The following is a 22,410-nucleotide window of genomic DNA, read 5'->3' as shown; positions in this document are numbered from 1 at the left end:
GTGGCTGTACCATTTTGCAGTCCCACCAACAATGAATGAGAGTTCCTGTTGCTCCACATCATTGGCAGCATTTGGTGGTGTCCGTTTTCCAGATTTTGGCTGTTCTAATAGGTGTGTAGTGATATCTCAGTGTTGTTTTAATTTGCATTTCCCTGATAACATCTAATGTGGGGCATCTTTTCCTTTGCTTATTTGCCATCTGTGTATCTTTTTTGGTGAGCTGTCTGTTCAGATATTTTTCCCATTTTTTAATTGGGTTGTTCATTTTATTTTTGTTAAGTTTTAAGAGTTCTTTGTTTATTTTGGATAACAGTCCTTTATTAGATATGTCTTTTGCAAATATATTCTCCCAGTCTGTGGCTTGTCTTCTTGTTCTTTTGATGGTATCTTTCATAGAGCAGAAGTTTTTAATTTTAATAAAGTTGAACTTATCAATTTTTTCATTTATGGATCATGCCTTTAGTGTGGTATCTAAAGTCATCACTATACCCAAGGTCATCTAGGTTTTCTCCTATGGTATCTTCTAAGAGTTTTATAGTTTTACATTTTACGTTTAGGTCTCTAATCCATTTTGAGTTAATTTTTGTGAAGGATATAAAGTCTGTCTAGAGTCTTTTTTTTTTCCCATGTAAATGTCCAGTTGTTCCAGCACCATTTGTTGAAAAGACTATCTTTGCTCCATAGCCTTTGCTCCTTTGTAAAAGATCAGTTGACTGTGTTTATGGGGGTCTATTTCTGGACTCTCTGTTCTTTTCCATTGATCCATTTGTCTCTTCTTCTGTCAGTGCCACACGGTCTTGATTACTGTAGCTTTATAGTAAATCTTGAAGTCAGGTAGTGTCAGTCCTCCCACTTTGTTCTTCTCCTTCAATATTGTATTGGCTATTCTGAGTCTTCTACCTCTCCATGTAAATTTTAGAATCAGTTTGTTGATATCCATAGTATGACTTGCTGGGATTTTGATTGGGATTACATTGAATCTATAGATCAAGTTGGGAAGAAATCACATCTTGACAATATTGAGCCTTCCTATCTATGAACATGGATTATCTCTGCATTTATTTAGTTCTTTAATTTTTTTTTCTGGGTATTATACTTGAAATTTAGTTTATTAATTTTAAGTTGAGACCTCACCTGGTTAATCTATAAAACATCTTTTTTTTTTTTTAATTTTCAAATCTATTCTTTTTTTTCAGGTCATAAATAAGGTCCATCTGAAAGCAAATCATGTTGTAAAGAGAGATGTTGATGAACATTTAAGAATCAAGACTGTCTATGATAAAAGTATTGAAGAGTAAGTGCGCCATTATTTTTTCATCTTTTTTATTAAGACTCAAACTATTAAAGATATTTTCATTTGTTACCTGAAGTTCCATAGGTGGAACTAGGTGCTAATGCACTTTAAGATGGAATTAAGCTAAAAATATCTTTTAGTCTGGAAAAATGAAGGCAATGGGATATGATTAAAATCTATACATCATGAATAATTTAAACAGAATGAATGTGGATCTACTTGGATGTGGTCAATAACAGACCTGGAAGGGACCTCTTCTGTAAGTACTTGAAGGAAAACTAAGAGGAAGTACTAATATATATAATAAGAAGAATGTTTACAAAATTAACCAGAGAGATAATATAGTCTAATTTTTTATTTAATGTAAGAGGGGTCCAGGAAACAGATAAATTATGAATCTGTAATAGTTTAGAAAGAGCCATTAGGAGTAGTTGATGTCTTTCCCTTCCCTTCCCTTATTCACTTCCCAAATGAATAAGATAACATATGATCATGCCTAGCGTTGTGCTTTGGCACAGTGTCAACTCTCAGATGCTCACTGAGGTAAATTGAGATTAGGGGGGAATGATATTGCATGTATCCACAAAGCATTCCTTGGGGCTCTGCCAGATGCATTCTGAACAAATGAGGCAGTGCTCTGCCGCAGCATGCAATTCTTACATTTTGTGTCATCATTTTCAGGTTGCTCCCTGAGAAAAGATACCTTCTAATGGTATGTAATAAATACTCATGGCTTGAATTGGATACTTAACAGGGGTGCATTTTATTGTATATAAATTCTGCTTCAATAAAGAATGACTGTTTTGTGAATGACTGAATAAAAGGTGTTGGTAGTGAATGTGTTTATCATTTTCAGCGAAGGTGTCTTTGTGATGCACTCACCAAAACTTTGTTCATGTATGATATTAAATTAGTCCTCCTATTTTATAATTTGATATTAAATTGGTCTTCTCATTTTCTTGTTCTCTTAAGTTTTGGGGGAGCAAGGCATGCTGAGGATAGGGTGAAAAAGACGATTTTTGAAATACATTGAGAACACTATTCTCCTGGTAGAAATGCTCATTCTCCTGAAGATTAATTGACCTGATAGTATGATATGCTAAAGTTGTTAGTAGAGGTGCTAACCTCATCAGTTTTTTAACTGTTACAGAGTCACACACACACGTTAAGTCAATTCATTATGGGCCACAGAAATTGGTGAGGTTAAAGTAGATCTTCTAAACATAAGATTTTCTTAACATAAACTACCTTGATGTTGGAATCATATAAATCAATCTCAAATTTAAAGTAATTTAGATTAATAGTTGACATTTATGTTTTCTAATATTCTATTTAATGGGAGTAGGGAAGCAACTTTCTACCTAGTGTTCTTTCTTCACACTCAACTAGAAAATGAGGAAATTCCTTTGCTCCTAGACTTGTTCTCTCCCCTACCCCTTGCCACACAACCTTTGACTAACTAGTATGTGTATTCCAGAATTGTAAGGCTTTCTCATTTTTCCCTCAGTCCTTAATATCCTATGCTTACTTGTTTTAAATATAAGTTATCCTTTGACTATGATTCTGACTGTTTTTTTTTTTTTTTCAACTTTTATTTAGAACAAGCTTTTTCCACAAGCTATTTCTTATTTAGAGAAGACTTTTCAGGTTCGTAGACCTGCGGGCACTATCTTACTTAGCAGGTATGTCACATTAAACACAGGTTATTTTCTTCAGTTATTTAGTACTCCGCCCTCCCCATTCTACCAGTATGGTAAATTATGAAATTTATACTAGAATATTTTAATGTGCTTGTTCTTGGAGACCAAAGTGCAAGGTATTTGAAAAGAATAAAAAAGCATCTGTTGGGTAATCATTCTTTCCTGATTTCCATTATGAGGTGACCTACTGGATCTTTTCCTAGGGTGTAGTCGTCCCCTGTTCCCTACATCCCCTTCCTCCCTGCTTCATGTGTCTACATTATTGGCTTTATGAAGTAGTTGGGTGTTTTAAAACCCAGATCAGAAGGATTTCCTATGGAACCAAAATTCTTTGTTAGTCTACCTTTCTAACTAAAATAGTAACCATTATTAATGGACTATCATAGCAACTACTAGTTTTTTACAGTGTTTTACAATGCTGTGAACTATTCTTTTTTTTTTCTTCTTTGGTAATTAAACTTTAATGTACAAATGAACTGAAGACAATGTGCAACAAGCCAATACCTACGGAAGGATAATGATCCCCATAGATACTGTACTGGAGAATGTGCAGAGCATACAAAATGTGGCCCAGTTATAGTGCCTGAGGAGCACCTCCAGGTAATTCACTCTACTCTTAGCAATGCTTTTACTCTTCAGGATAAACTTTGGGGAGATTTTGAATCTGTGAGTGTCACCAAGACATTTTTACAAACTTAAGTTCAAAAGCTTCTTTCTTCTACCAAAACTAATCACAGGTATGCCAATTTTATTCTTTCATTGGTTTTGAAATGAATTTAATGATATTTTCTTTCCTTTTTTTTCTTTTTTCAAATTATCTCTGGGGCTGCTGAATCATTTCAGCTTAGGACTTTACCTTCATCCTCTAAAACATCTTTTAGCGGGTATATCTCCCAGTATTTTGGAAGGGAAAATTTGGTATTGTCTCCTAAAATAGAAAATATGGATGCTTCAACCCAAACTAGAAATCCATATCATAAAAATACTTATAACTGGGGGAGTAACGTCAGCATCATGGGAGAGCAAGCTTTCCCCCTTAGATTCTCCCCCGCTAAGATACAACAAAAAGGACATTCAAATACCAACAGAGGATATTCACACAACACAAAAGATATCTGAGACCCATGTAGCCTTGCATCTGAAGGTGGAGGTGCTGGTACCCCTGGAGGAAGTGGAAAGAGGTAAGAAGAACTCCTCTCCTTCCCCAATGACAGCAACCCTGAGACCAGGACCACACGGCTCTCTGAGAGAGAGGGAGGAGGGGCAGTGCTCTGAGGGAAAACCATCGTTCTCCAAGTTCTGTCACAGCCTGTGGGATATTCCCATATGGAGGGGACTAAACAGTTGTGGGGTTGCCTTCATCAAGCTAGCATGCCAGGAAAGCATACAGTGAGGGAAGAATGAGAAGCCCCTGGGATTGGGTAGGCAAAAGAAAGACACCCCCTGCCCCCCGCCTGAAGGACCAGCACAGACGGTTGGTGAGAGTGCCCACAGATTGCAGCTGGCTCAGAATACACAACTCTTGACCCCCACCCAGAGGTGTCAAGTGGAAGCTGCAACCAGATATCTTCAGAATGAGGAAAAATAAGCCCATGCCCTCAAGCACTTTGCAAAAATATATTAAATCTCCAGGCCAAGATGAAAATGACAAGCACCCAGAAATCAGTCCTGAAGGTACAGAAATTTATAACCTAAATGGTGGAGAATTCAAAATAGCTATCATAAAAAAGCTCAACAAACTACAAGAAGACACAGACAATTCAATGAAATCAGGAACTTGCACAAAAGAGATTGAAACTCCAAAGAAAAACCAATCAGAACTGTTGGAGATGAAAAACACAATGGAGGAGATAAAGAAAAATCTGGAATCTTTAAAGAGAGAGCTGACAATGGAGGAAGGAATTAGCAATATTGAGGATAAGAATGCAGAAATGCTCCAGGTAGAGGAGGAGAGAGAACTAAGACTAAAAAGAAATGAAGAAATTCTCTGAGAAATATCTAACTCAATTAGGAAATGTAACATAAGGATTATAGGTATTCCAGAGGGAGAAGAGAGGGGAAAAAGAACAGAGAGCTTATTCAAAGAAATAATAGCTGAGAACTTCCCAAACCTGGGAAGGAGCTGGAAATACAAGTGAATGAAATCAATAGATCCCCTAAATATATCAACATGAAAAGACCATCTCCAAGGCATGTAGTAGTAAAGCTGGCGAAAGTCAATGATAAAGGAAAAATATTAATGACAGCAAGACAAAAAAAAAATAATGTACAAAGGAATCACTATCAGGCTCTCAGCCGATTTCTCGGCAGAAACTCTACAGGCTAGGAGAGAGTGGAATGATATATTCAAAATTCTGAAAGACAAAATCTTTCAGCCAAAAATACTCTATCCAGTGAAAATATCCTTCAGCTATGATGGAGAAATAATAACTATCCCAGATGAACAAAAGCTAAGGGAGTTCATTGCCACAACATCCCCACTAAGACATGCTCAAGAAGGCCTTCATGCCTGAGGAAAAAAAAGAGAAAGGGGATACAAAGTTTTGAGCAAGGAGAAAAATAGTTAGGCAAAATCAGAAAAATTGCAACTCTCTATCAGAATAGGTTAGCAAACAATTATAACACCAAAGATTAAGGGAAGGAAAACACCAAAAATAAATATAATTTATCACTTTAAACACAAACACACGACACAAGATGGAATCAGTTGTGACAATAATAACTTAGAAGGGGAAGAGGAAAGGGATGGAATTGACTTAGTCTAAGGAAGTAAAAGGTCATCAGAAAATGGACTGTCTCATCTATGAGATTTTTTATATGAACCTCGTGGTAACCACTAAACAAATAATCAGAACAGAGACACATGATAAATAAAGAGAAAACTAAGAAAATCATCATACAGAACCACCAAACTGCATTGGTAGTCCAAAGCACATGGGACGAGAAACAAAAGAAATGCAAAAGAATTGGAAAATGAGCGATAAAATAGCAACATTAAGCCCTCATATATCAATAATAACTCTAAATGTAAATGGATTGAATTCTCTAATCAAAAGACACAGAGTGGCGGGATGGATCAAAAAACAAGATCTGACAATATGCTGCCTCCAGGAAACAGCTCTAAAGACAAAAACAAGCTCAGAGTGAAAGGATGGAAGACAGTACTCCAAGCTAATGGCAAACAAAAGAAAGCAGGTGTTGCCATACTTATATCAGACAAAGTAGACTTGAAGATAAAGCAGGTAATGAGAGACAAAGAGGGGCAATATATAATGATAAAAGGGACAATCCACCCAGAGAACTTATCACTTATATATGCACCCAACACAGGAGCACCAAAGTACTAAAGCAACTATTAACAAACCTAAAAGGAGATATTAACAACAACACAATAATAGTAGGGGATCTTAACACCCCACATACATCAATGGATAGATCATCCAGACAGAAAGTCAATGAGGAAATAGTGGGCTTAAACAAAAAAACTAGACAAGATGGACTTAATAGATATATATAGAGCACTCCATCCAAACACAGCAGATTACACATTCTTTTCAAGTATGCATGGAACATTCTCAAGGATATGCCATATGTTGGGAAACAAGGCAAGCCTCTATAAATTTAAGAACATTGAGGGCCTGCCCCATGGCTTAGCGGTTAAGTGCACGCGCTCCGCTGCTGGCGGCCCGGGTTCGGATCCCAGGCGCGCACCGGCGCACCACTTCTCCGGCCATGCTGAGGCCACGTCCCACGTACAGCAACTAGAAGGATGTGAAACTATGATGTACAACTATCTACTGGGGTTTTGGGGGAAAATAAATAAATAAAAATTATTAAAAAAACAAAAAGAAGATTGGAATCATATCAAGCATCTTCTCTGACCATACTGCTATGAAACTAGAAATCAACTATAAGAAAAAAACTGGGAAAGTGACAAAGATGTGGAGACTAAACAATATGTTACTGAACAACCAATGGATCATTGAAGAAATTAAAGGAGAAATCAAAAAATACATGGAGACAAATGAAAATGAAAATACACCATACTGACTCATATGGGATGCAGCAAAAGCAGTCCTGAGAGGGAAACTCATAGCAATACAGGCCCATCTTAACGAACAAGAAAAATCCCAGATAAGCAACATTAAACCATACCTAACAGAATTAGAAAAAGAAAAACAAAGCCCAAAGTCAGCAGAAGGAGGGAAATAATAAAAATTTGAGCAGAAATAAATGAAATTGAAACCAAAAAAACAGAGGCTGGCCCCATGGTGTAGCGGTTAAGTGCATGTGCCCTACTGCTGGCGGCCTGGGTTCAGATCCCAGGCGTGCACCGATGCACTGCTTGTCAGGCCATGCTGTGGCAGCGTCCCATATAAAGTGGAGGAAGATGGGCATGGATGTTAGCCCAGGGCCAGTCTTCCTCAGCAAAAAAGAAAAAAGAGAGGAGGGTTGGCATGGATGTTAGCTCAGGGCTAATCTTCCTCACACACCCACACAAAGAAAACCCAAAAAAACAGTAGAGTGGATCAATGAAACAAAGAGATGATTCTTTGAGAAGATAAACAAAATTGACAAACCCTTAGCCAGACTCACTAAGAAAAAAAGAGAGAAGGCTCAAATAAATAAAATTAGAAATGAAAGAGGAGAAATTACAATGGATACCACAGAAATACAAAGGATTATAAGAGAATACTATGAAAAACTATGTGCCAACAAATTGGACAATTTAGAAGAAATAGATAAATTCTTAGACTCATACAGCCTCCCAAAACTGAATCAAGAAGAAATAGAGAATCTGAATAGACCAATCATAAGTAAAGAGATTGAAACAGTAATCAAAAGCCTCCCCAAAAACAAAAGCCCAGGACCAGGTGGCTTCTCTGGGAAGTTTTACCAAGCATTCAAAGAAGATTTAATACCTATCCTTCTCAAACTATTCCAAAAAATAGAGGAAGATGGAACACTTCCTAACACATTCTACAAGGCCAACATCACCCTGATATGAAAGCCAGGCAAGGACAATACAAAGAAGGAAAATTGTAGGCCAATATTGCTGATGAATATAGATGCAAAAATCCTCAACAAAATATTGGCACACCAAATACAACAATATGTTAAAAAGATCATACACCATGCTCAAGTGATATTTGTACCAGGGACACAGGGATAGTTCAACATCTGCAAATCAATCAATGTGATACACCACATTAACGGAACGAGGAATAAAAACCACATGATCATCTCAATAGATGCAAAGAAAGCATTTGACAAGATCCAACATCCATTTATGATAAAACCTCTCAACAAAATGGGTATGAAAGGAAAGTACCTCAACATAAGTAAAGGCCACATATGACAAACCCACAGCCAACATCATACTTAATGGGGAAAAACTGAAAGCCATTCCTCTGAGTACAGGAACAAGACAAAGGTGTCCACGCTCACTACTCTTATTCAACGTAGTACTGGAGGTTTTCACCAGAGCTATTAGGCAAGAAAAAGGAATAAAAGGAATCCAAATAGGCAACAAAGAATTGAAACTCTCACTGTTTGTAGACAACATGACATATATCGAAAACCCTAAAGAATCCATCAGAAAACTATCAGAAATAATCAACAACTACAGCAAAGTTGCAGGGTACAAAATCAACTGACAAAAATCAGTTTCATTTCTATACTCTAATAACAAACTAACAAAAAGAGAACTCAAGAAGACAATCCCACATACAATTGCAACAAAAAGAATAAAATATCTAGGAATAAATTTAACCAAGGAAGTGAAAGACCTATACCATGAAAACTATAAGACATTATTGAAAGAAATCGATGATGACCTAAAGAAATGGAAAGATATCCCATGCACATGGATTGGAAGAATAAACATAGTTAAAATGTCCATACTACGTAAAGCAATCTGCAGATTCAATGCAATCCCAATCAGAATCCCAATGACATTCTTCACAGAAATAGAATAAAGAATATTAAAATTCATACAGGGCAACAAAAGACCCCAAATAGCTAAAGCGGTCCTGAGAAAAAAGAACAAAGCTGGAGGCATCACAATCCCTGACTTCAAAATATACTACAAAGCTATAGTAACCAAAATAGCATGATATTGGTGCAAAAACAGACACAGATCAATAGAACAGAATTGAAAGCCCAGAAATAAAACCACACATCTATAGACTTACTCAGCTTTCACTTCTTTTCTCAAATTTCTTGAGAATATAAAGGGTTTTAGGGACACATTTAAAAACTAAAACAACTTGTTAATTATGTGGATGACAATAACAAAATGGATTAACATATGTCAAGGCTTATCAAATGGAGCCGTTAAGGAAGTGGGGCTTGTGTATGTATACAGCATCCGCAACCAGATGTTAACTGAACTTTTGAACTTAGCCTGACCACAGAAGCCACATCCTGGAACATTTCCTCTCCCAAGAATGGACAATCCACTTAGATACAACTCAGAGACCAGTCACATACTGGCAAATCAACTTAATTGTTCAATTAAGCTTTGAATTAAGTTCAATTAATTGTTCAAAACATCTTATGTAAGTTTGTGGGTTTTTCCTTTATAAACCACTGCCTCTTTTGTCCTCTTTGGAGAGAAAAGTTTCTGTTTGAGTTTCTACTCAAATCTCTATCTCCCAAATTGCAACTTAAGACCCCAAATAAACGTTTTGCTTCTCTTGTAGTTTTTACCTCTTATTCATTGACATTACATGGTGTCAGAAGTGGGATTCACAGCAACTGACCTCCGATTTTGGCACTGTTGTGAGGACACGAGCAAAGCACCTGCAAAGAGTCTTGTGCTCTGTTGTCTCCTCCTGGCGGCTCCAGCTCCCGGTGGTGATCCTCCTGGGCCCAAACTTCCCACCCTTTTTGGTAGAGGTTCAGACCTTTATTTAGGTGTCTTTTGTTGCCAGCTTTTGTTAAGGCATCTTTGTTCCTTTTGTTGAGGACCTTCTGTTCCTTTTCTTGGGCCTTTGTTTCTTTGGTAAGTGCTTACAAATGGGAAGTTCATTCTCTAAGGGAACTGCCAATGGGCAGTCCCACTCTGGGACTCCTGCTGGATTTATGTTTAAAGAATATGGACCTTCTACATGTAGGTTTGTGTCCTAATGGACTCACATTACCTGACACATTTTGAGTCTTCACTGGCTAAATGGGGCTCCTTTGAAATTCCTAAATTGGTTTACTTATGCTCTCAATTGGAAAAAGGCTATCAAACCAAACAAATTGAATGAGCAGCTTATTTTAACTGGTATCAAGGCCTCTAAATGAAACAGCAAAAAGGTTGCTTCCCTGCAAGCTGTTAATTCCCATATTTCTTTCTCTCCAAAGGGGAAAATATTTCTTGACTTAAGAGACCTTAGAGACCTAACTTTTCTTCAATAGATAATTCTGACCCTTCCATAGGTAATAAGATAGGGTTTCCATTCTTATCTTATCCACTCAAGTCAAAAAGCAAAAGAATCCTATCTTAGATGCTGTTCCTGACTGCCTCTGGTCAAAAAGCTCACAGACGTTGGCTGTATTCACTGTGCCATTCTGATGAAAATTGAAGTGGATCCAAATAAGACCTTACCTAACATTAAGCAGTATCATTTGCATGCTGAAGCAATTAAAGGCATTAAGCCTGTAATTGAAGACTATCTGAAACAAGGGCTCATTACTCCCTATACAAGTTTTTGTAATATACCCCTCCTCCCTATATGTAGACCTCATGGAAGAGGATGGAGATTTGTACAAGACTTAAGAGCCATCAATAACATTGTAATAGCCAGGCATCCTGTTGTCCCTAATCCTCCTACCTTCTGTCTGCTATTCCTCCAAATAGCAAGTTCTTTGTGGTCATAAACCTTGGCAGTGCCTTCTTCAGCATGCCCATAGATCCTGGTAGTCAATTTTTATTTGCCTTTGCTTAGGATGGACAACAATACACATGGACAGTCATGCCTCAAGGCTATACTAGAAGCCTACCCTCCTTCTCTCAAATTTTAAAGGCAGATACGGTAACCTTTTCAGAAAACTCCACTTTATTACAATATGTAGATGACCTGCTCCTTTACTCACCATCTGATATAGATGGACTACATCTCTTAAGGGAACTTGCTTCTAAGGGATATAAGTCTCTAAAGAGAAACTGCAATTTAATCAGCCTCAAGTTAAATATTTGGAACATTTGATATCTAACCAAGGGTTAATGTTTGACCTAGATAGAATTAAAGGAATCCTTTCTTTCCCTGTTCCCCCGTCCAAAAGACAATTGAGGCGATTTTTAGGATTGGCTAGTTATTGTAAAAACTGGATTCCCAACTTTTCAATGATGGCTCAACCCTTATACTCTCCCCTTAATGTTGACTAGCCAGAATCCCTCAACTGGTGTGAAGAAAATCAGAATGCCTTTGAGACAGTTAAGCAGGGTCTCCTTGACACCCCAGACTTAGGACATCCTAACTACAAACAGCCCTTTTTCCTTTTTGTTCATGAGAAGGAAGGAAATGCACTGGGCGTCCTGAACATGGAGGACAACATAGACCAACGGGCTAATGGAGCCAACAATTAGATCCTGTATCTAAGGGACTACCTCCCTGCATGAGAGCCATTGCTGCAACTGCAATTCTTCTTAGGACTGCCAAAGAAACTATCATGGGCTCTCCTCTGACCATTTATGTACCCTACTCAGTGGAAGCCCTTCTGAATTCTCATCATTCTCAACACCTTTCTATTAGCAGACTGATCTCCTATGAGCTGCTTCTTCTATCCTAACCAAAAATCACTATTACTCACTGCCATTCCCTCAATCTTCAATCCAGATGAAACTGATAAATATAAGGCAAGATATGCGGTTGCATCTTTAATGGAAACAATAGAGGCTGGTCTTTTGCTAGTGGCTACCTCTGCACAGCAAGCTGAACTTGTGGCCCTAACCCAAACCTGTTGTCTGACTGAAGGGAAAACAGCAATATCTATACAGACAGCAGATATGCTTTGCGGGTAACTCATGATTTTGGCATGCTTTGGAAACGAAGAGGATTCTTGACCTCTACAGGTCAAAGAATAAAAAATAGTTTCTATGTGTTAGATCTTTCGCATGCCATTCAGAAACCAAGATCTTTAGCAGTGATAAAGATTCCCGGACATTCTGAGGTGAATATGGAGGAAAGTAAAGGTAATTTACTTCCTTTTTGCTGCTGACCCTTACGTTCCTTCTCCCTCTCCCTTCCCCAGTCCCTCATTTCTGGAAAAGCAATACTATAATACAATTTTCTCAGTCTTTAGCCTACTATGGTAACTTATCTGAATGTTGAGTATGTCACCATTCCCCTGCTGCATCTTTTTGCAAAGAATAATGATTCCATAGTCATACCTATGTACAATTTTTCTAATCTTCCCAATTATACTGTCACCCATGACCGGCCCCTCACCACTATTGCCTACCAGATACAACCTGTCCACCTTGTCTCGGGACCCCCTCCTTGCTTTTCCCTGTCTCCCTTCCGCCTGTCCACCTTCTACCAAGATAGAGATCTGTCTTTTACACCAATACCGATGCGCCTCCTCAAGTTCTCACTTCCTTCCTCTAACTCTTACTTCCAGGGCCTCTATAACTCCAGGTCCAAATTCAACCATTTAACACCCCTTTGTTGGGCATACTTCACATTGCCACTTCCTCTAGTCACCCTCTTTGAGGCCTGTCAGCTTAATGGGAGCATTGGTGAACTCCCTGGGTAGGACAGATCCCTGGTTCATCTACATCCCTTGAGACCTGCCTACCAATCCATCCTTGGAATCCTCTAATGTCACTGGCTCCCTTTGTATACCCTCGGGCTACAGTTTCATATGTGACCAAGAAGATTTTCCACGGGCATATGAATGCCTAGATAGCTGGAGAATGGGAGGAACTTGCCTCCTGGGACACTTAACCACTCCTTTCACCGTACTCAAGCTAATCTCTGAACAACTAGAGTCTACTGGAATAGCAGAAAGAAAAGGGCATTCTCTATTGTAGATGATTATCCTGATGAAGAACCCTCTGAATATGAGAATAATAGTTGTGGCTGTAGTCAGGGATGTGACTTTCCTGCTGGGTATTCAGGTGACCAATTCAACGGGTTCTTGAGAATTTTCGAATCTTGGACAGGAGTTAGAACCACAGATTTGGAGGTTATAATGCAAAACCTCACAAGAACTGTTAAGAGAATCACTTGCTCTGCAGCCAGAGCTATTAGGGCACAACAAAGGTGCTTGAGAACAGAACAGCCTTAGACCGCCCAAGAAGGAGTTTGCGCTATTGCCAATACCTCCTGTTGCACTTGGATTAACACCTCTATAGTCAAGTTGAATTGGAGATCACTAAGCTTTTCAAACTAGCTATATCACTTAAGGGCCACTCTAGCTTTACTGCAGGTTGGTTAAATTTCAAGTTTTCAGATTCAAGTTGGCTTCCTGCCAGTTTAGGAGCAATCTTCAGATCCAGTTTACTTGCATCTTATTTTACTTGTGATAATTCTGATCTGCTGCCTTTTTGTCATTTTTAAACTGTTTATGCTGTGCATTTCTCGCTGTCACATGGCTACTCAAAACGTCAAGGTCATGGTCACTTAAAGACTCGAGACTATTCAACAAACCTATTCATTGATGACCATTGAGAACAAAGCCATCATCGATGCCTTAGAACTATGAGACTTTGCCTAACATTCATTTCCTGATCATGTCATTATTGCTCAGACATGGCCAAAACCTCGGAATACCTTACTCCTACTGATGATTGAGCATCTCACTTCCCCCCATGCGTGGGACATGAATTCCTGAAAATGAGCCTTCCTGGTGACGAGGGAAACACCAATAGATATATCAAACAGTTGATCTACAATGCTTTCTGCAAAAAGATCTTGATCAAAAGCAGAAAATGTGGACAACAATAACAAAATGGAGTAACAGATGTCAGGGCTTCTAAAATGGAGCTGGGAGGCCATTAGAGAAGTGAGGCTTATGCACCGTATACAGTGTCCACAACCAGATGAACTTTTGAATTTAACCTGACTACAGAAGCTACATCCTGGAACATTTCCTATTCCAACAACGGACAGTCTGCTTAGATAGAACTCAAAGACCAATCACATACTGGCAAGTCAGCTCGTTCCTTGTCAGAACCAGTCATTAATTGTTCAAAACAACTTATGTAAGCTTGTGGGTTTTGCCTTTATAAATCCCTGCCTCTTTTGTCCTCTTCAGAGCACATTTGAGTTTCCTCTCAAATCTGTCTCCCAAATTGCAATTCCTAAGACCACAAATAAATGTTTTGCTTCTCGTGCAAAGAGTTTATGCCTCTTATTTGTTGACAATTACATATCCATCTCTTTTCCCAAGACATTTAGAGACATTTTAAGACACATTTTTTTTCTAAAGTATTTTTTTTTTTTAATTTTCTTAGCCTTTCCAAATTCTGCTTCCTACTTATCTTCTTGGGGGGGGGTCCTGATTTTTTTTTTTTACATAAATGAGTGATTGTGGTAGAGAATGCTTAAAAATAACAACTTTTTGTAACACTAACTATTAATAGGTTAAAGTAATTGAATTTAAAAATTATAAATACATGGGTTAGAGAAGCAAAAGTAAACAATATAATGAAACGGAGATTTCTGTTTTCTCTCTCTCTACAAGCATCACGCCTAAAAGATCACAATTTACTGATTTCTCTATTTATAAATTGGAGATTATGATTGTTTAGGAACTTGGATAGAATAAGTCCTCTAAAAAGCAGACATTACAAGGGCAAAGTAAGAATTGCTTAGAGAACTAGAAACAAGGGTAATATCACAAGATGACTTTAACTTTTACCTTACATACTTTTGAATTATTTGAATTTTTAACAAGATACATGAATTACTTTATAATAGGAAATATATTTCCATTAGATAAAAATTTTTTTATTAATTAATTTCTAAATAACTATGGATTCACAGGAAGCTGCAAAAACAAATACATACGAGGAGGTACCTTTTAACTTTCACCTAGTTTAAGGGTTTAAAACCTTCTGTATTTCTTTTTAGCATCCTTTGCAGTTGCATCCAATTGCCCTTTATAAATAGCAATTGTTTGTTTTAATTAAGATTATGGATTTATGATCATTTTATATAAAGTAGGAATTTTTGTAAAATAAGTTCAGAATTAGAAATAAGAACTGAGTAGAGGGAGGTATGGATTTTGATAAAAGTTAATGGATAATAAAAGTTAAATCATATGTATTTAGAGTCTTATTTAATTTTAATCTTAAATTAAAAGTTCCTACAGCTAACCTTGTCTCTGGTCTGATTTTCTGTTGCCCACCACGGGCACAGCAATGCAGGGTGTGCCGTGGGGATAAGTCGCCCTGTGAAGCAGTGGGTATGCAAGACCAAGAGGGCATCCTGGATGCAGACTTTGTTCTTTATGTTGGTGCTCTGGCCACTGACAGGTGCAGCCATGAAAACATCATCTCTTATGCAGCCTATTGTCAGCAGGAAGCAAAAATGGACAGGTAAACTTTCCCCTGAGACTTATTTCCCAAGATCTAATATGGGGACTCTTAAAACAAACCACATTATAAGTGTTTAGAGTATGTACAGAAAGTTTGCATTTGCCAGATTGCCTCCAGTAGCAAGAAACAGCCTGACTGGGTGGGAGGGTGGGAGGAGTCAGGTGGTAGAACTGCTGTTGATATGGTAGTGTCAGTACCAACTCCAAAGAGGAAGTCTACTATCAAGAGAATTTTCTTGGGAAGTGAATATCTCTCTAAGAAACAATTTGAACTTTAATTTTAGCATTTCTGTGCTAAAACTGTAAGATGTTAAAAATAACTGTTCATCTAATTGTCATATCATTTTTTTTTAAATTTTATTTATTTATTTATTTTGAGGAAAATTAGCCCTGAGCTAACATTTGTTGCCAATCCTCCTCTTTTTTGCTGAGGAAGATTTCCCTGGGCTAACATCCGTGCCCATCTTCCTCTACTTTATATGGGATGCTGCCACAGCATGGCTTGATAAGCAATGCATAGGTCCACGCCTAGGATCTGAACATGCGAAGCAGAGCATGTGAATTTAACCACTACCCCACCAAGCCCGCCCCCATCATATCATTTGACATATCCTTCACTTAGCCAAATTATCACTTAAATGTGTATGTAAGGATCATTGCTGAGGTCCTAAACATTCATCTATCTGTCAAAAGATTAGCTGACTCTAAAGAGCTGTTTCGCTTCTATTACTGCGTAGTTCATTTAAGGAAAAAAATGAAATTATTTGTTGAATGAAGTTGGCAATACAGAGAAAACACTGGTATATACTTTAGAATTATACTGTCAATCCAGAAAGTGGTAAGGTCAAAATCAGCATCATGGATTATGAAAAGCAGTCTGTAACCTGTTATGTAACAGTTATATAATTGTTGATCCATAGAATCTACTCAAAAATCTAGCTTTTGAATGTTGAAAAAGCTTAGAGTCAAATATTGAGTATATTACTGAAGAAGAAAGTGCTATGTCTTTTTGTGGGTATATATGTACTATTGTTTAGTAAAAAGAATATATATTTTCTTGTTTATGTGGTTTAGTAAATAGAATATATATATTTAATGGAGTATTTCTTTTTCCCTGGGAAGCTGCTATTAAATTTATGATATTTTATAATTAATGGAATTATAAGGAAATATAGTAGTTGAAGTGCTGAATGATTCTTACTTGATAAAAATGAGATACTTTCTTCAAGTAGATGTCTTTGAGAAATATACCTTCATAATAGTAGTGCTACAAAATCATGGTCCTTTATCTTAATTTGAACCAAACCATATGGATCGCATGCACACATGCATTTGCAATCTCGTTTTGAATATACTGTTGAATGTCAAAAGCACATTGTAAAAGCGTACATAATATGATTCCATATTTGTCTAAAAAACCTCTGTATGTACTTGAAAGGAAAAAGTCGGAAGTAGTTAGGATTACCAACCATCCCAGTTTGCCCAGGACTCCCCTTGTTTTAGCACTGAAAGTCCCATATCCTAGGAAACCCCTCAGTGCTGCGCAAACCAGGATAGCTGGTCACCCTAAGAATAAAGCACCCCAAATTGTTGATAGTAGTTACCTCTGATAATGGAATTTAGTGGGGGTAGGATGTAAAACAGGGGATTTTCACTTTTTTGTTTATACATTTCCATATTATTGGATATATCCCTTTTTACAATGAGCTTTTACTTTTTTTAAATAAAAGACATGTTAAAGTGAACCTTATATATTAGGAACAGAATGGCTTCTTTGGGAAGTGGGGGGAGGGATGTAAAATCCTATGTTGAGAGGGGTCTAGGTTAGTTCATCTCCTTTCAGCATCTGATAATGCTGAAAGTACCTCAAGTATCTAATTGTCTTTTGGTAAGAGCATCCAGATAGGAGTCGTCACACAGATGAGAATCCCGTAGCCCAGAGGTGCGTTTCAGTTTCATTGCACTGCTATTATGTTTGTTTAAAGCACTTTAACGTTTGGTTCACATTTGATATGAATGAGTAGCTAAAAGAATAAAGGTTCTTTGTAGCAGTGAATATTAAGCTACTCATATATGTCTTCTCATATCTGGGGAAAGATTTTGGTTTCTTCTGAGGAGAATGTTGATGTTGGAAGAAGCAGCAGTATCTTCAGTTATCTTCTGATCTTTTTGAAGGAAGCAAAACTATCCTTCAAAACTGCTATATTGTATTAATTCATTCCATGAATATTTGAGTGCCTAATATGTTGTCAGTAGACTAGGTGAACAGAATAGACACGTGTACCTGCCACATGAACTTACAAATTACAGGAGGAGACAGATATTAGTTAAATATACTTAGAAAAAACGTGATTTCAAAATGTAATAAATACTTTGTAGGAAAAAACAGGGTGCTGTACCATAAAAGACAACAAAAGGAGGAAACATGACGTAGATCAATTGGGCAAAGAAGCCTTCTTTGAAAAAGTGGAATTTTAGCTGTAACCTGAACATTGATAGGCTTCAGCCAGATACAAAGGTGGAAAAAGAGCTTACGTTAGGAAAAAACCACGTGTACCGTTGCTGTTAGAAGCTACTTCAGTGGACACTGTGTTTGAGGATGAGAGCTTCAGGAGATTCACTGGAGAGGCAGACAGGGCTGTTTTATTCTAAATGCTGTAGGAAGTCCTTGACAGATTTTAAGGCTGGCAGTGACATCCATTTTGTATTTTAGAGGTCACTGTGGCAATGTTTTGCTAATGAATTATATTCATATTTCTTCTAAGTGTAAGCCTGTTGTTTTCAAGTATGAAGAAAGTGCACTGTTTTTTACTTAATCTTATTTACTTTGCATTACAAATGTTACTTTGTAAATAGGCGATCACAATTTGGTGAAGTTTGTGGTATTACTGTGCTAAAATGTTAAGGTTGTGGTGGGAGAAAGGACCTTGGGGTTCCTTACCATTGTGTGTTTGCCACAGCTTTTGAAAGACAGGGAGATGTATGGTGGAACTTATTGAATTACTCTGGGTCCTAGTCAGCTCTTGGACTCTCAGGTTCTAGGCTTAGAAAGAGATGTAGAATTCTGTAGATTCTAGAAGGTGTAGAATATGAAAGAAGATGATGGGAAGATAAAACTCGTTATGTGAAGGAAGGCAGTGTTAGGGCAGGAGAAAGGGAATAGCGAGATGGAGATAAGAAGGTTCAGCAACTTTAGCAACCTGAATGATCTGCTTATTGTCCTATTGTGTATCTATTTTCCCTCCCTACCTACTTGTCTGTCCCTGTGCCTGTAAATATAGTGAAATGCCGAAGTCAAATATGGATTTTGCAAGTAAGATAGTGTTAAAATTTAAGTTTTTCACTTCGTTCCTTTTTTTTTTTTGGTATATATTGACATATTTTACAAATTCACACAAAGTATAATTAACTGACTATATCCTTTTGTGGGAACAGGTGTTGGCTAGCCATGCCATAGGAAAACAGAGGTATATGTCTTAAAAATAAAAGATAGTAAAAGTTAGATGTTCGGATACAAAGTGACATTTGATATTTAGCAAAGATTTTTCTGACCTTGATTAGTTTTTGATAGAAAAGTATAAGTTAGTAAATATCATAATACATATTGTTCTGGAATATAATAAAAAATTTAATGTCTATTTTAACAGGCCAATAGCAGGATACGCTAACCTGTGTCCAAATATGATCTCTACCCAGCCTCAGGAGTTTATTGGGATGCTGTCCACAGTGAAACATGAGATTATTCATGCCCTGGTAAATTTTTCTGTTAACTACTGTTTTTTCCTTCATGCCTTGATTTTCTGCTTATTATGCTCTCATTTTGATGTATATGTTAAATTTCAAGATTATATTGGTTCTTAGATTCGTGTTCAGTAAAACTTAGTTGATTAGGCTTCTGCCAATAGAAAATTTTTTGACTAGGATAGTGGCTAGGTTGAGTTATATTACCTAAAATAATTAAACAAGTAAATCCATTGGGAAAATAGGATTTTTGAGGAAATTATTAAGCTTCTTAAGAAAAAACTGTAGTAATTTAGAAAAATTTACTTTCCTCTAAAATAACTGATATGCTGATTATAGATCTTTTTTGTCTCTTACAGAAATCTCATTTCTAAAAGTCTTCTTGGTCTATTTAGGCTTTCTAAAATGTATATGTATACTACTGATTCAGAACTTCTTCCTTTTACCCAATTTCTCCAAAATAGTGGACTTTTACCATATATCTAGGGAATTAAACGAAGTTGCCTAAGACTCTAGGAAATGTTCTCCTGATGTCATTCGTGTATTTAGAAAATAGATGGCAGTAAAATGCAGTGATTAAGAGAGAGAGTGGATCACACAGAACTAGGTGTGAATCTTAGCTCTACCACTAAAAGTCCTTAGGATCTTGTGAAATTACTTAGCCTTTGTAAGCCTGTTTCATCTGTAAACTGAAGATAACATTGGTACATATTACAATGAATTTTTTTTCCTTGAAGATTAAATAAGACAAAACATATAAATGGCTCAACACCATGCTGTACATAGCAAGGTGTAATTAAATTAGTGGTTTTTATTTATGAGTCTTATTTAGTGAGCTATGGTGTATGACTTTGAAATGCAAGCCTAGGTCTTTAAATCACTGAATACATTGAATAACTTGGTGAAACTGTAGTGTAACCAGGTAGCACTTATGTCATTTAAGTAAAGAGATTCTAAAATGAGTTGTCTGTTTTCCTTTTATTAAAAAAAGTGAGTCGAACTTGCTAATTGTGGTGAAAGACAAGATCATTCTAAGTTCTAAGTAACATCTTAAGCTTTAACCTCTAAAAACTTTAGATACTTGATGTTGAGACAACCAGAGAAATATAGCAGGTTTTAAGTCTAGTACATGAGTCAACATTAATGCAGAGATTATGAGTAAATTAGGTTATGAACAGGCAGTTCACAAAAGAAACATCCAACTGGCCGAGAAATGTATGAGAACATATTCAGACTTACTTTAGCAGTCAGGGAATCTGAAATTAAAGCAAGACGCCATTGAATATAAAAACATGTATGAGAATTATGCACATTGACTTCAAAGTAGTGGGTACTTCTGGGAAGAGAGGGAGGAGAGAGGGTAGGTAATGGGGCTTCAGCAGTATTTATTCTGCAGTGTTTTATTTCTTAAAAAAAATAAAAGTCTGAAGAAAATATGGCAAAATTAACATCTTAAATCCTCTTAAAGAGGATACATAAATGTCTATTACGTGTTTTTTACTTTTTTGTATATTTGAATTATTTAAAAAAATGTAAAAACCTAAGAAATTTTAAATCCTAGTTTAAGTCTCAAAACCCATCCTGAAGGGTAGTAAGAATTAAATTTTAACAAATACAAATATTCCCTATAAAGTTATATATGCTCATAGCTATCAACTACAGTCATCCAGGGTACTTTGAATATTAGATAAATCTTCTGCAATGTGAGTGCTTAGAAAAAATTTCAAGTTGATAGAGTAGAAAAAATGTGTATTTAGAATACTATAAAGGATGAGGCAAATCCTACTATTTTAAGCTTTATATAACTTTAGTGAATTGTATATCAGAAACTATATAGGTTTCCTGGTTGACTCCATTAAGTGTCCTTTGCATCTTCAGAGATTAAAAAAGAAGAAATGTAGGAATAAAAGAATAACCTGGATTCCATTAATCATTTTGGCAAGCTTCGAATGACACAGAGGCCACAGTTATGTAAGCAAAGAAATTTGCCAAAGAAATTGATTAAGTGATCACTTATGATTGTTAGTTATTTGGATATAAGCTATAGCATATTCTTAATATGTAGAACATACGTAAAGAAGTAGTTACAGAAGTGCTTTGTTTTAGTTATTGGATTAGGAAAGAAAGCAAGAAAAGAAATCTCACTAATGAAATAGGAGATATCAAACGTCAGTAATTTTTTTTTGCCTATTTTCTCATCTTATATAGGGAGGGAAGGGATAGAGAATGGGAATTTGAATACCTTTATGCAAAGTATCCATTATCTCATTAAAATTGAAGACTTCTTAAAAATACTATTTAAAAATATGGTTGTAAACATACATATTTACATTGTAAAAAATTGAGGAATGGATGACTTTACACATTACCCTACCACCAAAGGAACCACAGCTAACACTTTGACGTATGTGTTTCCAGTCTTTTTTCCTAAGTGTACACACACATACACACACATATTTCCAGTCTTTTTTTTTTTTAAGTATAGAGGTATGCTAAATGTGGACTTTGAGATCAAAGACTTTGAATTTTTATGAGGGCTCTTAGGAGCACATTTGATCACCCACTCCCCTACTCTAAACTGTGTTAATTGTTCTCAATAGTAGCAGTCCCTGGATGTAATTGTAGAGTTTAGTAAGTTCATGTGAGGAGATCAACTGTGATAAAAGCATTCTTAAACAATTAATGTATTGTTTATTCTACTACCAAAGAATCTTTGTTACTATTACTTTTGATTTCCTCACTTATAATTACCTCTGGTAATTGGAATTTAAAACTCATATATATGAACCACTTAACTGTTGTCCAGTTCTAATATATGAGAAGTTCCTGTGGAAGAATTGGCATGGTGTTTTATGTGGTTATGCCAGTGTTCTGTTCTGATAGGGGCATGTTATGATGTCTATAATCAGACTTGATATTTTTCATTTTAAGACATTTTGAACTTTTTCTTATAGGGTTTCTCTGCTGGGCTGTTTGCATTCTACCATGATAAAGATGGAAATCCTCTAACTTCAAGATTTGCAGATGGTCTCCCACCTTTTAATAACAGGTATTTGTTATTTTTGTTCTTATTCTCTTTTAGAAGTGTGCTAAGACTAGAATCCGAGAATCATAGCATATTAGGTGCCATAAATAATAGTG

General features: G+C 36.6%; 1 protein-coding gene across 2 annotated transcripts in view; it reads left to right on the top strand.

The window, feature by feature from the left end:
* Window positions 1-22,410, top strand: part of LMLN (leishmanolysin like peptidase) — an 82,686-nt gene that overhangs the window by 17,304 nt on the left and 42,972 nt on the right. For both annotated transcript variants that reach the window (XM_058555970.1, XM_058555969.1), the window contains exons 2-8: window positions 1,197-1,294; window positions 1,976-2,006; window positions 2,894-2,976; window positions 3,477-3,594; window positions 15,351-15,529; window positions 19,176-19,281; window positions 22,224-22,318. In XM_058555970.1, the coding sequence (XP_058411953.1) occupies window positions 1,197-1,294; window positions 1,976-2,006; window positions 2,894-2,976; window positions 3,477-3,594; window positions 15,351-15,529; window positions 19,176-19,281; window positions 22,224-22,318 (710 nt within the window). The remainder of the gene's footprint in view (window positions 1-1,196; window positions 1,295-1,975; window positions 2,007-2,893; window positions 2,977-3,476; window positions 3,595-15,350; window positions 15,530-19,175; window positions 19,282-22,223; window positions 22,319-22,410) is intronic.

This window comes from Diceros bicornis, chromosome 15 (genome assembly GCF_020826845.1).
Source record: "Diceros bicornis minor isolate mBicDic1 chromosome 15, mDicBic1.mat.cur, whole genome shotgun sequence".
Lineage (NCBI taxonomy): Eukaryota > Metazoa > Chordata > Mammalia > Perissodactyla > Rhinocerotidae > Diceros > Diceros bicornis.
This window is presented reverse-complemented; position numbering and strand designations above follow the sequence as displayed.